At 35.4% G+C, this 16,617-nt stretch overlaps 1 protein-coding gene across 2 annotated transcripts; it reads left to right on the forward strand.

Moving 5' to 3' along the window:
- Positions 1-2,092: 2,092 nt before the first annotated feature.
- On the forward strand, positions 2,093-12,272 carry LOC104906133 (zinc finger BED domain-containing protein DAYSLEEPER). 2 transcript variants are annotated; one of them, XR_008968013.1, is made up of 2 exons: positions 2,093-12,091; positions 12,202-12,272. XR_008968013.1 is itself a non-coding variant. In XM_057392558.1 (2 exons), exons 1-2 carry the CDS (start codon positions 9,857-9,859, stop codon positions 12,209-12,211), a joined length of 765 nt encoding a protein of 254 aa, XP_057248541.1. In that variant the 5' UTR covers positions 2,106-9,856; the 3' UTR covers positions 12,212-12,272. The 2 variants fall into 2 exon arrangements, 1 of the variants encoding a protein (XP_057248541.1); XM_057392558.1 differs by having other exon boundaries at positions 2,106-10,611.
- Positions 12,273-16,617: the final 4,345 nt, after the last annotated feature.

Consider the following 16,617-nt stretch of genomic DNA (forward strand, 5'->3'; position numbering starts at 1 on the left):
GTGTGATATTATTAAACCTACTTGTTTCCACATCGAATTTATAATAAGTTTCTTATGCTTAGTAAGTTGATCTTTTATATGAAAGTGTAGCTATGAGAATTAAAGCAAGGATCTTTAGTATATCTAACTATATAAGTGGTTTTACAACAAGTACTTCGATTTACGAACTAAGCGGGACGTCGACTCGATATCTTTATGAATCGTTTCGATTTAAACTATAGTTATATTTGAAAGTTTCAGAGAAAAAGAAAGGAATTTTGATCAAGGATGTTGAGTTAAAATTTCAGGTTTAAGCAATTGTGAAAATATTTGTGATATAATTTTATATGGAACTTCTGAAAGTATGAAAAACTCTTTATTATGGTTTGAGATTTTGATTATATATGATCATGAACTTTGAAAATTATGACTTGGAGTTATGAACAAATATGGACTCGTCAAATTATAAATCAGAATTTTCTAGTTCTATTAATGACGGGGAGGATCTTTACTCCTACTTAAATTTTTATGAAGAAGTTCTCATAGGAAAAAGTCTCTCAAATTTGGGTCAATTTAATGAACATTATTTTCGGATTTAAGTTTGGAAACAGTAAGTCTAGTGAAACAAGTTATATCTTTACAGAATATCATGGATGAATTATGTTATATGGAGTTTGGAATCTAAGTTAGAATGAGTTTGCTGTGAGATGGGTACTTGTGAAGTTCTATTTAATAAATACAATTGTCGCTTTGAGGATATTATTAGAAGTAGTCATATCCCAAGATTTACTTATGGCGTATAAACAAGGCTGAATGGTAGCACCCGAAGAAATCTCTGAAAATAATATGGAGCTTGGTTATATAAGAATGAAGATTTGTGATGTCATAATTGAAGGATGAAGTAATTGTTGGGAGGTTCTAACTAAGAATGAAGATGTTATGTGGTGGACGTAGATTAGATAGTTAGGGAATAGTAAATTTGGATGTGAATTTCAAAGGTCAAATATTAATTTATGAGTTAATGGAGTTGTTACGAGAGTTTGTGAGTTCAGAGGATGTGTAGGATTTGAGTATGAATGTCGTATCAGTGAAATAAAGGATCCAATCTTGTGGTGGTTTAGAGAGTATCTATTAGAGAGATATAATTTACAATACTTATGTAATAAAAGATCATATCCGCAAAGGGGTCAAGTAAAAGATTTGGAGCATAATTTCTTCTATTGGATGAGTAAGATATATATAAATGGATTGGGAAAGAAAAATATAAATCTAGATAATAGAGAGCATGGTAATTAAAGTTATATAATACAATACTAAGCGTATGGTGTTAAGCTAATATGAGCTTTCAGTACAAATACATGGGGACGTATGGTTGTGAATTATAAATTTAGAAGGATGAGGACAACGAGTTGAGTATTAGGAAATATGGAGTGAGATATTTTGACTTGCCATAGTAATTGTAGGTGATTTATGATAATGTAATAAGGTTATATTCTGGCAATGAAAGTTCATGTATTGGGAATAAGAAAACCTTTAAGGGGAAAATTCATATCATGAGAATTTTGGAATGCTATAGTTTAGATGCTATAAGTTAAAGACGGAAGTCCAAGTACAAAGAGAAACTATTATGATGAAGGGAATTGCCAAACATGTTAGAGGATACCTTATAGTCTACAAGTAAAATATTACAGGTTAATCGCACGAGCTTAGAATTGGGTCTCGATAATAGTTAATTATCTTATAAGTCTTTGAGAAACTAGTTTAGATTTTGATTATGTTATGGGTTCGACTGCGGAGAGACATTTGATTTCGAATATGTTTTATGTATATTACTTCCTTTAAAAGAATATTTGAGGTAAGTGAGATTATTTGATATTCGAGTTTGTGTTATAATAAGATTATTGAGGTTCAGGTATTTTGGATATGTTAATTACATTTCAACTTTGTTTTGTTTTATATTAATTTACGGACGGAGGTTTAAGTCGTTGATACACTTTGGAATTGAGTATGCGATACGAATTAAGAACAAGAGTAAAAGTCTTGAAAGGCATAAGATTGTGTTATTGAGAAAATAAGCATTATGATTTAGCATTTGTTTTATGGGAAAGTAAACAACATTTATGGAGCGAGATGCTCAATATGTGTTATGGAGCGGTATTGTTCCTTTGAGTAGTCATGATCCAAAAGTTATTGAGGTTAAGTTTTGGAAATTCCTAATTCGAAGTACCGAGCAGGAAGTTATGTTCATTTTAAGTTCAGTTTTTTGCTGAATTATTTTGACAAAAGTTCCAAATGTTCAAGTTAACTCAACCCTTTTGGTAAATTTTAAATGAGCACACTAAGTGCCTATACGGATTTTACAAGCAGTAAAGAATTGATTATTTCCTTATATTTTTACACGTAACTAATATGTGAAATTGTTGACGTAAAACAAAATATTTCAAAAGAAGATTCAAGTCTTGCAATGATTAGCAACACAATAGTAGGTGTGATTCTTTTTCCTCTCCATGGATGAATATGTGTTCTTTGGAAACAGTGTGGTATTGATAAACTGTGCATTTAAACTATTTATGTAAATAAACTATGGATACAAGTGGGTAAAGGCCGATACCAAATAAGGTACGGTATGAACAACAACCCTTGAGGATGGGTGATCTCCTTCCGAACCCTCTGGGTGGGTGAAGTCCAGCAAATAATAAAAATGGGACATGTCCTGGTTAAGGCTTGCAAGCATAAATATTTAAACGGTGGGGTGACGACCTCCATTAGCATAGAGACAGTCGGCTTCTTGTGTAAGGAGCCCCTCTCTATTCGTGTTCGCTTTACCTAAATAGATTAAATGCTATAGACCCAAAGGGTTTTGAATAATCTAAGTTGTGATCTTTATGATGAAAATTCTTATTTTGATACGATTGTGCAAAGATAGTAATCCTGAAATTTTTAAGCAAGCACCTTACTTGTGAAGCATACTAAATTCTAGCATGAATTGTATACGAATGGTCTTAAGCCACCAAAAATGAGGTTTTGGGATGAGCTTATGTATTTCAACTGTTATTGAACTTTGTCCTTATGGCAAGGAACTTATTATCTGTAGTATATGTATGAGTACTCTTTATCGGACTTTCTAGTTAAGGGTTGCTAGTGTCGTGATAAAAACATTTCTAACTATTTGATTTTAAATTTTTTTTGAAGTCTGGGATTGTTCCACTTGGTGAGTAATAAACAGCACAACTATATTTTAAGCCACTAAAATGAATTTCTGGTTGGACAGTGTGTGTACTCAGTTTTTCTGATTCTGTTCTTCGAAACTGTCGTGGTGGGGGCAAGTGTCATTGTTAGTGATTTTGCAGGGTTGATGTCGAGGTCTTGGAATATGATTATTGATCAAGAAGAAGATTTTTATGTTATGAAATGGTGGGCTGAGGTTAAAGTTAGATGCTTTGTTTCAAAGTATTCGTAATCTGTTATTTGATTTTCAAGTTGTTATATTGTGGGCCCCTGACCCACAGATCCAAGATCGTTTTTATAGGTTTTATTTCCGTTGTGAATAAATGTAAATTCGAGGTTTGTTAAGTGTTGATTGTATTTTGTGTATCTTAAGTGTGATTAGTTAGAAGCTCGGAAGTGCGGGCTGTTATAGGTGTGAATAAATGTAAATTTGAGGTTTGTTAAGTGTTGATTGTGTTTTGTGTATCTTAATTGTGATTAGTTAGCAGCTCGGAAGTGTGGGCTGTTACAAATACTTTGATTAAAAAGACATTGGTCGAATTTGAAATTACATGTGTAACAGTGTAAACAAGGCCGGTTTTGGGCCTGTGCAAGCTGCCCAATTGCACATGGCCTCGAAATTTTAGGGGCCCCAAAAGAAAACACTCTTCGTCTTCCCTTTCTCCCGTCAGATATGCTTTTTCATTTTTCAACCTTCCATTAATGACCAAATTTAACTCAATTCTCCAGATTCTTCTCCTCTAATTGCAAATTTCCATAGAAGTTGAGATTTTCTATATTCTATTATGGTGCAACTCTCATTAATTTTCTTACTTTACCAAAGTTTCCTTTTAACACTTTCAATCTTTCCCCTTTCTCTCTCAATCAAGCCAAGAATTACAGTCAATGGAAAGATTAAATCACAAATTTTTTCTGTCAAACGGCTAAATTTTATAGCCTCTATGTATATCCATCCCATCTCTATAATTTCTCAAACCATTATACGAATCAGAATTTCAGTTGGAAAAAAAAATTCAGATTCATATATAAATATCATCTGATTCATATGAAGTACTCTCCAAGTCTCCAGTTTTGCATACTCCAATCTGCGAAATTTCAAGACTCCAATTGCATCACCAGATTATTTGCAGAAAACCCCAGATTTTTTTTTTGGCAATTCAAAATTTTTATTGACTACCAAAAAAATTGGTGATGAGTACAAGCTAAACTCCACAAACTTCCACACTTAACTACACAAGACTAACCATATCAGTAGCTCCTATCCTACTGAACTAATAACCTCCTCTCTGATTCATTACAATTGCAAGCAACTTGGAAAATAACTCGATTGATCAAGGCTGCAGGTGAACAAGAAGCATTCTCAAAAATTACACTATTTCTTTGACACCAAATAGTGTGCATTGCTTCGGAGAACATCATCACATAGACTCTTGATTTCAAGCTCTTACTATGAGCTTTTGAACAGGCAATTCTGCTTTCAACATCAAAGGAGCCAGCAGTTCTATTGACCCCCATCTTCTGTAGCAGACCATTCCACACTTCAGTAGAAAATCTGCATTCAAAAAAGAGATGCTGGATTGACTCATTCTGTGTATCACACAACCTACATTGCAATTGAACAGCTAACCACACAATGAACTTGCTCTTTGGACTGGCTCTATTATTGCATATAATTCTTCTCCATTGCACTTTCTCCATCTCCCCTTGAATGAGCTTGTAAGCTTTTTTTATACTGAACTTCCCATGAAGCAACAAATCTTCCCAGGTCCCCAACTGCACCCTCAGCTCTCTCAACTTTAAGATTTTCTTCAGATGCCAGGACATGTTGTTTGTTACTCCAACAGTAGACACATCATGTCTTCTAAGATAATAGGCAGCTATCCACTTAACCCACAGCTTGTCAGTTTTGAAAGTAATAGCCCAAAGAAGCTTCAACATTACAGCCTTGTTCCAGTTCTCCATATTGATTAAACTCCACCCACCTGAAACTTTAGGGTTGTAAAAATTCTGCCAAGCCACAGGTGCTTTTCTGGAATCTAGTGTTAATCCAGTCCACAAAAACTTCCTACAGATTGCTTCCACTGCTTTTATAACCTTTTTTTGCAAAGGAAAAATATGGGCCCAATAATTCTGCATGCTACTTAGAATGCTTCTCACCAATTGCAATCTACCAGCATAACTAAGGTGCTTTGTCATCCAAGATTGAGCTCTGCAAGTAATTTTCTCCACCAGCACTTTACATTGAGAGATTGTGAGCTTTTTGGAGTTAAGAGGAACCCCAAGGTATTTAAAAGGTAGCCTCCCAATAGGCATACTAATAGCATGAGCAAGCATCTGAGCATCATCTTCATTCACACCAGCAACATATATATTGCTTTTCTCCACACTGGCTACTAACCCTGAGGCCTTAGAGAACTTCTCAAAAGCATTCATTATTTTAACTACTGAACTTATATCAGCCCTTGCAAACATCAGTAAATCATCTGCAAACATAAGATGATTAAGAGAGATTCTCTCACATTTGGGGTGATAATTGAAGTCAGGATCATCCTTAAGCTCTTTCAAACACCTACTGAGGTATTCCATACTGAGTGCAAAAAGAAAAGGAGACAAAGGGTCTCCTTGTCTTAGACCCTTTTTAGCATCAAAAGGAATAGTAGGAATACCATTTATGGCAATGGAATAAGATACTGTTCTGACACAACCCATTATCCATCCCACAAACACTGTAGGAAAGCCCAGCTCAATCAACATTTTCTCTAAAAAAGGCCATTCCACAGAGTCATAAGCCTTTTTTATATCCACCTTGATGACACACCTTGGTGAAATATGCTTTCTAGAATACCCTTTTAGCAGTTCAGTGGCTAAAAGAATGTTGTCAGCAATATGTCTCTCTGGTATAAAACCAGATTGAGCTTCATTCACCACCTCCTGCATCACAGCTTGCATCCTATGAGTGATAATCTTTTAGATTATTTTATAGAGGGTGGGCAACAGGCTATTGGCCTGAAATCCTTAGCATACATAGCTGAGGTTACTTTAGGGACCAGTGTAATAACAGTGTTATTAACTGGTTTGTGAAGATAAGCTTGATCAAAGACTCCAGAACACCTCTGTAAACATCATGCTTGATTATGTGCCATCTTTTTTTAAAGAACAACCCATTAAACCCATCAATTCCTGGGGTCTTGTTGTCATCAATCTGATACAAGGCTCTATCAATTTCCTCTGTAGTGACTGGTTTTATAAGAGTTGCCCTGGTTTCTAAAGATAACACTGGGCCAGCTCTAATAGTGTTTAAATCTAGACCAGTCAAGGATGTAGCACAATCACCCAGCAACTTCTTATAGAAGCTGATAATTTCTTCTTGAATTACCCCAGTGGAAGTGAGGCAATCTCCCTGACAGTTTTTAAGCATTCCAATTCTATTCCTTGCTTGTCTTACTTTAACTGCAGTGAAGAAAATTTTTGTATTTGCATCCCCCTTTGCAAGCCAGTTTATTCTTGACTTTTGTCTGATGATACTTTCCTCCACTCTTGACTAGTGTCTAAGAGAATTGACCAACTCCCTTTCTTCATTCGGTAACTGAGTGTCTGTATGAATTGCCATGTTGTTCTGAATATTTTGAAGATTAACTCTAATACTCTCCACTTTATTAGTCTACAACCCCTTCAAAGCTCTCTTCACAGCTTGAAGTCTTTTCCACACTCTCTTCATATGATACCTATCATCCACTGATCTCCAAGCTTATGTCACTACCTCATTAAATTTTGCATCTTCAGCCAGAATATTGAGGAATTTAAAAGGTCTACCCCTCTCCCTAACTGTATTTTGAAACGTTACCACCAAAGGAGTATGGTCAGACACACCACTTGGAAGATACTTCACCATAAGCTCAGGAAAAGCTTCTAGCATACTGCTATTTATCACAGCTTTATCAATCCTACTACAGATTCTTGCACTTCCCAGATTTTTGTTGTTCCAAGAGTAGAAAACTCCACAATAAGCAGCTTCAATCATGTGGGAGGCTAGCATGAACTCAGCAAAGTCCTGAGTTTCTTGTTCACTTACCTCCACCCCATTTATTCTATCCTGAGCACTCCAAACAACATTAAAGTCTCCAATGCAAAGCATAGGATCATTTATAGTACTAGCCAATCTTTTAAGGTCTACCCAAAGAGGTTTCCTATCAGCAATGGTGTGAAGTCCATACACTACAACCAATGTGTAGTTGCTAGTATAATTATGAACTTTAAGAGCCATGCATTGTTCAGCTTTATATATGACATCCACTGTAATGTCTCCTGTTTCCACCCAAACCAAATCCTCCCTCTGCGAGGAACCATAGTTATCAATCCAACTCCAGCTATCCCCAAATTTCTTTTGAATCTTACTACAATTACTAGCTCTAACTCTAGTCTCAAACAAAGCACAACAAGTAGCATGATTAAGATGAAGAGTCTGCTTTACCTCCTTTATTTTGAGGGGATCATTGAGGCCCCTCACATTCCAAGACATCAACTCCATTCAGGATAGATAGGGGTTTGGTCCCCTAGCACCCCCAGCTTTTGCTGAGTCCAGTTGAGAGAAGTTAACAGTTCCATTTTTATGAAGGTAACATGTTTACCCTTGGACTTCCTGGTTACAATTTTCCATGGTTCTTCTTCTTCAGTCATTTTGGCACATGTTCAGGAGTAACTGCAGGAGTATTCACCATATCAGTCTCTACAACTATAGCAGGACCCCCACCTAAGCAGGCCTCAACTACCATAGAAGGAGCCACAATATGTGAGATGTCTCCATTAGTCTCCTCTAATTCATCAACAGTTATCTGAGCTTCTTCAGTGATCTGTTCCTTTGAAATTACAGTTTCTATCTTCTTTTTGGGAACCCATTTCTTCACCCACTTTGCTGGAGCTTTAGTATTGGCCTCACAGTTGTGACCAATTACTTGACATTTTTTACAAAACTCAGGCAACCAATCATAGACCACTTTTTGTTTAAATACAGCTCCAGTAGGATCTTCTATTGCTATCTCATATAAGATTTCTTTAGTGACATCTATTTCCACTAGTATTCGAGCAAAAGAAATTCTTAAGGTCTTTGTTGTACATTCATCTGCATACACTGGGACCCCTAGTAAGCTTCCAATTCGACTCAATGAATTCTCACTCCAACAGTTCAATGGAAGATTAGGTAATCTATCCAAATAGGCACAACTTTTAGAATCTCATTATGGAAATCAAACGTAGCTGTCCATTTCTTCACAATCATTGGTTTACCAAAAAACAAGTGTGGCCCAGCATACACAACAGAATTCCTTTCTTCCTTCGATTTCATTTTCACCACAAAATATCCTTCATCATGTTTATATACTCCAGGTTCAGTTTTAAGCCCCCATTGAACTTTATTAAAACCTAACATGGCAGTCATGGTTGGATTTTGCCCAACAACATACACAATGATGGCATTTTCCCAAGTAGTATTCATTCTATCAATTTCATTTTTATCTAACTTAGCAGTAGGATTACCTTCCACTATAGTAGGCACAACAAACATAAGACCCATACCTTTATCAGAGATTCTATTTTGTCCCGTGAAAGTCTGCCATTTTTGAGTTGCCTCCTCCACATGCTCCGAGCTAGATCGAATCAACCCACTACTTATCGGGTGTGGAGTAACAGTTACTGTTCCATCAGATATCTCTGTATTTACCTCCTCTCTGACTATACTAGCACTACCACTAGCCTCCTGAGAAGATCCCGACGCCATAACGGTGGTTTCCGGCCCCGCCGTCTTTTTCTTCCGCCCCATTTCGCCTTTTCAGGCGCACAATAGCTAAACCCTTATCGTGCGCTAGGAGAGGGTTTTAGGAGAGAAAAATTCCTGATGGTAATTGATTATTAAAAAAAAAACCCCAGATTTTTGTTTGAAACTGTTCCATAATTTAGAGGTAGACTTCACTCTTTCGCATGTAGTTTTCTGTTCTTGTTGTTCGTTAATGTGTATTTTTTTTCCAGCTTGATTAAGCATGGTATAATTTCTTTTATGATTAGTTGAGCAAGTTTCTGAATGGGTGGCCAATTTGTATTATAAATGCATTTAGTTTTTCCATAGTTATCAAATTTTTAAAGATAATTATTTTTAGGAAGTGTTGATGGATGAGTAGTGAAACTGTTAGATATTTTGACTTTTGTTTGTTGTTTTTTTGTTTGCCAAATATAAATGGGAATGGGAATATGAAATTAGAATGCTCCTGTTAACTTACACACATAGTTTTGCAATAACAATTCATTTTTCTATGCAATCATAATAAAAAAAAATTGATTATTGCACATTTTTTGTATTAGGCCTCATTTTAAAGACTGAACAGGGCCCCAAAAATGTTTAAGACGGCCCTGAGTGTAAACATAGAGAAAGATAGGATGTAATGCTCGAATTTGATGGTTTATTTGTGCAATTTCAACTGTTGTGAGGAATTTGTCTTGAATTAGAAGATCTTTACAATTACTTAGACTCATTGTCTTAGGTTGTTTGGGAGATGACATCTTTTGTGAAAATGTAGCTTGTATGTTGAATTTTGTTCAAGTTTACATGCTGATTTTTTTTTTTTGTTTTCCATAGTAGTGTTGTTTGTAAATTGTAATTATGGATGAACAATTGTCGTTTAAAGAGAGTGATGCTGGTTCTAGTCACCCTAATGAAGAACCATTTGTTGTGTTGGGTGATTCTGATAAAGAGGATGATGTGGAAGGATTTGTTGAGGTTGGGGTTGATATTAGCAAAGAAGAATTATCTGGTGGTGGTAAGAAATGTAAGAAATTGACTTCTACATTTTGGGAAACTTTTGATGTGGTTATAGTCAATGTTGTTAAAAAGGCAAAGTGTATGGATTGTAATAGCTTACTCTCATACTCGGGAGCTAATGGAACTTCACACCTCAACAAACATGCTAGAAAACATTGTTCGGGAAGGCATTTGAGGCTTGGTAGTGGTCAATCACAATTAAAGTTCAAGAAAGAAGATGACGGGAACACTTCTTTGTCACTTAAGGAAAAAACAAAGAAAGTATCATTTGATCAAGATGTTTCAAGGCGAGAGTTGGTTAAGATGGTAGTAGTACATGAGTATCATTTGTCAATTGTAGATCACATTGGTTTTGGGAGTTTTATCAAGAGTTTGAATGATGATTTTAAGATGATTTCAAGGAATACATTGAAATGTGATGTGGTGAAGATGTTCAACAATGAGAGAGGTTCTCTTAAGGTTTTGCTAGTTGCTAATGAGGGTAGAGTGACGATAACAACTGATATGTGGATCGCCTCCAACCAAAAAAAGGGGTATATGGTCGTGACATCCCACTTCATTGATGATAAGTGGATTTTGCATAATCGAACAATAAGGTAATTTCGCTTATTTCATTTATAATTCTAACATGTTTTTGTTATTTACTTATGTTCTAACTTGTGGTTATTTGCCTATTTGCGTTTATAATGGTTAACATGTTGGTATTTTGGTCTTTTTTATGTTCTAAATCTTGCTTTTATCATGGTTAAATAGGTTTTGTTATGTTCCAAGTCCGCATACAAATGGGGTCATTGCTAAGATTCTTATGGTTAAATATGTTTTGTCATGTTTCAAGTCCGCATATAAGTGGGGTCATTGCTAAGATTCTTATGGAAACTTTGCCTCAATATTCTTTGAAAAATAAAATTTCTTCTGTGGTTGTTGATAATTGTAGCATAAATGATTCAATGATAAATGTGTTGTTGGATAAATTGGAGAGTAAATGTTTGGTGTTAAATGGAGAATTTTTGCATATGAGATGTAGTGCTCATATGCTTAAATTGATTGTGAAAGATGGTTTACAAGTAATTGATCATGCTATTGCCAAAGTAAGAGAGTGCATTGCGTTTTGGATGTCCACTCCTAAAAGAATTGAAAATTTTGAGGATGCATGTCGTCTTTTGAATGTGAGTAAAACAAAAAGGATTGGTCTTGATGTGAAAACTAGGTAGAATTCTACTTTCTTGATGCTTGAATCTAGTTTGCCTTTCAAAGATGTTTTTAATAAATTAAAACGTCTAATAAAAGGCTTAAGTTTTCCGTTCCTAGTGATCGTGATTGGAATATGGCTACTATTGTTTGTCAAAAGTTAGAAATATTCTACAAAGCCACTAAAGTTTTCTCCAATAGAAATCATGTTACTGCAAATTTGTTTTTTCGAACAATTTGTGAGATAAAGCTTGCTTTGAGGCGGTGGGTGCAAGATGATAGTAATGAGGTCATTAAGACAATGGCTATGAGTATGGTTGATAAGTTTGACAAATATTGGTATGAGATTAATGGGATTTTGGCTTTTGCGACTATTCTAAATCCTAGAAACAAAATGGATTGTGTGGCGCATTATTTTGAGAAATTATAAGGAGATGAAGCCAATAGTGAAATGGCAAGAGTGAGAAGGACCCTTGATAAACTTGTTCATGAGTTTGAAAGTAAGAATGATGTAGGGAATGAACAATCATCACCATTAAAGAGAGGGTTTAATGAGTGTGGGGATGAAGATGATTTTGCTAGATCTAAGAGACAAAAGGCTAGAACACCACCATTAAGGGATGAGGTTAATAACTACTTGGAGAGTGCTACAATGCCGGAGCGAGGATAATGAATTTAATGTTCTTAATTGGTGGAGGAGAGACACAAATTATCCAACTTTGAGAAAAATTGCTAAGGACATTCTTGCTATTCCCGTGTCTTTGGTTGCTTTGGAGAGTGCTTTTAGCATGGGTGGAAGAGTGATTAGTACTCATCGTTCTAGGCTTCATTCTCAAACCGTGAAGGCTTTGATGTGCTTGCAAAGTTGGTTGATTGATGATGTGAAAGGTGATATTTTACTTAGTGTTATTTATGTAATATAAGTTTTTTTCTTACTTTTATTATATAACTTACATTATTCTCTAATGCACTTTTTTTTGGGTTTATAAATGACAAAGGTACACTTGATGGAAAGAATTTGTCATACACAATTAATGAAGATTGTGATTATGGTAATGAAGCTCAAGATCATACATGGTGTGTGTGTGTGTCATCATTTCGTTGTTTGTTTATATTTGTATATAATTTTTTATTAATATTATTTATATTTGGTTGGTTATTGTGTAGTTTCTTTTTTCTATGCTTTAGGATGTTGATGATGTTAGTAGTGATGAAGAATAGCCCTCTTGAAGTCTTGGACTCTTGGTAGATGGACCAAGTGAAAATGAAAGATGTAAAATTTTAAAGTGCAAACTATGTTTTAATTGTTTGTAGGAGTTGTAGACTTTGTAATATTATTGAAGTTTGTTAAACTCTTAAATCTTAATGTTATTTATTTTGGATTTGAAACTTAATGTAAGTGGATTGCTTGTATCGACAAATGGCGTTGTTATTAAAGTTTCGTTAAACTATTTTAATGTTATGATGAAAATTAGGTTTGTTTTAAGAAAAATAAGTTAGGATCCGTAGGATCCGTCGGATCTGGATCCTCAAATTTATTACCCATCGGATCTGAGTAGGATCTGGATCCTTAGTTGAAAAACGGATCTGGATCTGGATCTGGATCTGGATCCTATAGGATCCGGTCCAGAATCCTACTCGTTGCCATCCCTACGCACATCGGTAGTTCCACCCTCACCATGTGGTGGTGGGGGGTGCACAGGTATATTGGAACTAGAAAAGGATCGGACAATATCTGCATAATTGCTGTTTGTTTTGGGTTGGGATGAAGCAGACATTAAATGGAGGTTTATTTTATTAGATCTCAACTTTTTGACATAAATAGTAAGGTTAATGTGTAGATCAGTAATGTTATTTCTCCAAATTATAGCTACTAAAAGTTTCCAATAATTTAACAACCACAAGATATTCTGAATTCTAATATATTTTACCATGCAGTGGAGATTATTTCTAAGAACGACAACAGAACAATATTAAGGTCAAGCAACAGACATGTAGCACCATATAACAAAATTACACAATTCATAATTGAAATTAGCAGAATTAAGGGAGAAAACCATATATTTAGAGTGGTGGAGTGTTGGAGCTCCATCAATTTCGGATCCATATTTACAATAGTAATTAGCTTTGACGATCCGCGCGTTTTACCATTGGTTGTCGTATGAATTATCCAAAATAATTCAGATCTACCCCATAATTGATATTCGATCTCAACCCATCTCAGAATGAAAATGGGGTTTTTAGGAGAATTGGGGATTAGGTGAGGAAAACAGAGGTTCGATGAACACCTGTCTGATGATAGAAATTTAATTTGTGAGGTGGAAAACTTAGATTCAAAGATGGAGGAATTGTGTGATACGTGGCAAGATATGTCAGGGATCATTTCTCCATTGAATTTACAGGAAGAAGGAAAGGAAAGGATGAGAAGCTTTATGGCCTGAACCAAGCCAACAGAGAGCATTTTCTCTCTCTACATATTCTCTCAATAGAGATTAATGACTCATTGTTCACTAACTATATGCAATATTTCTTATACTAACCTAGCTATAACCTTTTTATAAAGTATATTTTGGAAATCTAAATCAATTCATTGTCATAAAAAGTGAGTTTCATGTGTAAGACTTATGGAAAGCTTATTAGTTCTTATCAAAAAATGAAAAAACTTTATTTGTATTACATTAATTATCAATAAATCATACAAAGTAACGCATAACATATTGATTATAAAATATATGCAAGATAACAATATTAACGTAAAAGTTAAAACATAGAAGAATTTATCCATACGGAATTAATTAATTAATTCATTTCACATAATCCTATTTACATCGAAAACGACTTCTTCTCGTCCAAATATCTATTGATTAGAACCATTATTTTTGTTGAAACTATCTCACAGAGCCTGTCAAAAGAAAAAATACTGAAGCTCACCACAATCCAACTTAAGTTATTGTGAACTTTAAATTGGGTAAATATATTTAAAGGTTTTGAACAAAAAGATATAATAGAAAAGGAAAAAAATGAGAGAAAAAAAATAAAATTATAAGATAATTGTAAACATAAGAAAGAGCAAATGGCTAACCCTCGTCTTACTATATAGACTATTGGGAATCTATTCTCAATTGATTGTCTTGTATACTATTTTGGTGAATCCTTAAATACTTGTCATGTTACCTTAAATATATTATTTACCTAACCAAACGGCTCGATCTGTGTGTTGTGAGTCCCTCCCCTAACTATCTTTCCCTTATCCTCTCTCATTTTCTCTTCATACTCAAGTGATGTTGGCCCTCTACTTATTCTCTCTTGATTAATTTTGCATTCTGAATTGACATCCTGCTAACAATATATATCTGGCTAATACTGGATCTATTATCCGTTCCTAATAAACCACGAAAAAAATTGTCAACAATAATGGGTTGGATTCTATCATGCATAAATTCTATTAGTAGTGGGAAAAAACTACTCACATTAACCAAGTTTTATCCACAACCAACACCTTTCTTACTTTTATCGTTAATATGAGTACTCAAACCTAACATGAAAATTAATTGAATGTAGAGAAAGTATAATGTTTTTCTAATTCAAACTAAGTTTTTTGTCATCAAAATTGTATTATATGAATACTCACTATTATATTATACTTTCTAAAGTGAATCAGATCTTACACGATGATACCAATCAGTCAAGATTTTAGTTTAAAATGTCACTAACTTGATTCTTACCTTCGTTACATACGCAAATATTTCATGCTCTACTCTCTAGTCATTGAATATTAATGGTGTTGATCAAACTTGATTTATTTCATAGTGCTATAAATATCTTGCTCTAGGGTAATCATGGTTTTTAATGTGATAAAATAACATTAACGTTTTTGAAATATTTACAAAGAGGTTCAATAATACGATTTTGAATGAATAAATCAATTAGGTAAAACTTACCAAAATTACACTGATTGTAATTGATTCACTATATTTTCAAAATCAACTAATTAAAGCAATTTACATTAATTTTCAGAATTAATGCACATCGTTCATGACAATTGTGGATGTGACACATCAGCTTTTGAACCTAGCAGATGACATGTGGATAGATTGTGCTGGTGAATGACACATAGGCAAAATGAACCTAGCTTTATATAGATATATAGATTCAATCTATCTTCTCATAATGGTCCTAGGTGACTTGAGACTGAATATCAGAGTTTTTTTTTTCTTTTTTCCCTCCTCTTACTCATTTTTCTCTCCTCTTCCTTCTTCTACTGACCACCACCATTTGGCCACATGAAAACCACCCCTCCACCCAAAACACCAGCTCACCACACTCCACCACCCAAAACAACCTCACCGCACCCGAACAAAAACAACCCCACTGCTCAATGAACCACCCGAAACCACATATACAACCACCCGAAACCATCAATGAACCACCCAAAACCACATATGCAACACCCAAAACAACCCCACCCTACTCAAAATAGCTCCAAATTCTTGCTTGAAACTTGCTAATTTCTCCCGAAGAAGCTATTATCTTACTTTGCTTCAATTTTTTTGCATTTTCAGGAAATTTCAGGTTTCGATATTCCAGTAGTTTTAGTGCGAGTTTTCCCGACCAGTTGGGGTTTTGAAGTTTTAGAACTTCAAGTGGTCTTGGTCACAATTTTCTAAAATTAATGGTCTTATGCACGATTTTTTGCGGCGACATTAGGTGGACGTCACTTTTAGCGGTGGTACTGGGGGGAGGCTTGCTGGGGAAGCGCGTGGAAGGAGGGTTGTAGGGGATGGATGAAAGGTTAAGGGGAGATGCGAAAGGTAGAAAGAGACGAAGAGAGAAGAGGGGGGAGGAGCGACAGGGGCATGGGGTGAAGGGCAGAGGGGAATAAGGGGCTGAGGGGGAGGGGTGGGCAGAGAAAAAGGTTAAGATCGATGGGGGGATTGGCTGCTTGCGAGGGATAGGGGGACTGTAGGGGTTTGTTGTGGGGGTGGACACCGGGTAGGCTGGGGTGGACACTGGGTAGGGGCTAGGGTGGACACCGGGTAGGGGGATGGGGTGGGTGGGGTTGTAGGAGGATGGGTTCAGCTGGGGGTGTGGGGGTGTTGCAAATGGAGCAAATAAAACATCATGATTCATGACCAAGTGTGTTGAGTCCCTTCATCACATGGACATTAACACATACATGACTCATATTAAGAAAAAGGGACAGAGACACCCAAGTGCATAACCTCTCCTTATGGTCATTGAGGTTCCATTATCATATGAACATAAACACATCGTCCAAAAATGGCTTCTCCAACTCAAAGGGAAGGGACTCAAACCAACATAGGCAGAGTAATTTTTTAATCCAACATACCAATTTTTAATTCAACAGAACAACCACAATTTAATCCAACACCCAAATGAAACATCAAACAAAT

This window comes from Beta vulgaris, chromosome 2 (genome assembly GCF_026745355.1).
Source record: "Beta vulgaris subsp. vulgaris cultivar EL10 chromosome 2, EL10.2, whole genome shotgun sequence".
NCBI classification, from domain to species: domain Eukaryota; kingdom Viridiplantae; phylum Streptophyta; class Magnoliopsida; order Caryophyllales; family Amaranthaceae; genus Beta; species Beta vulgaris.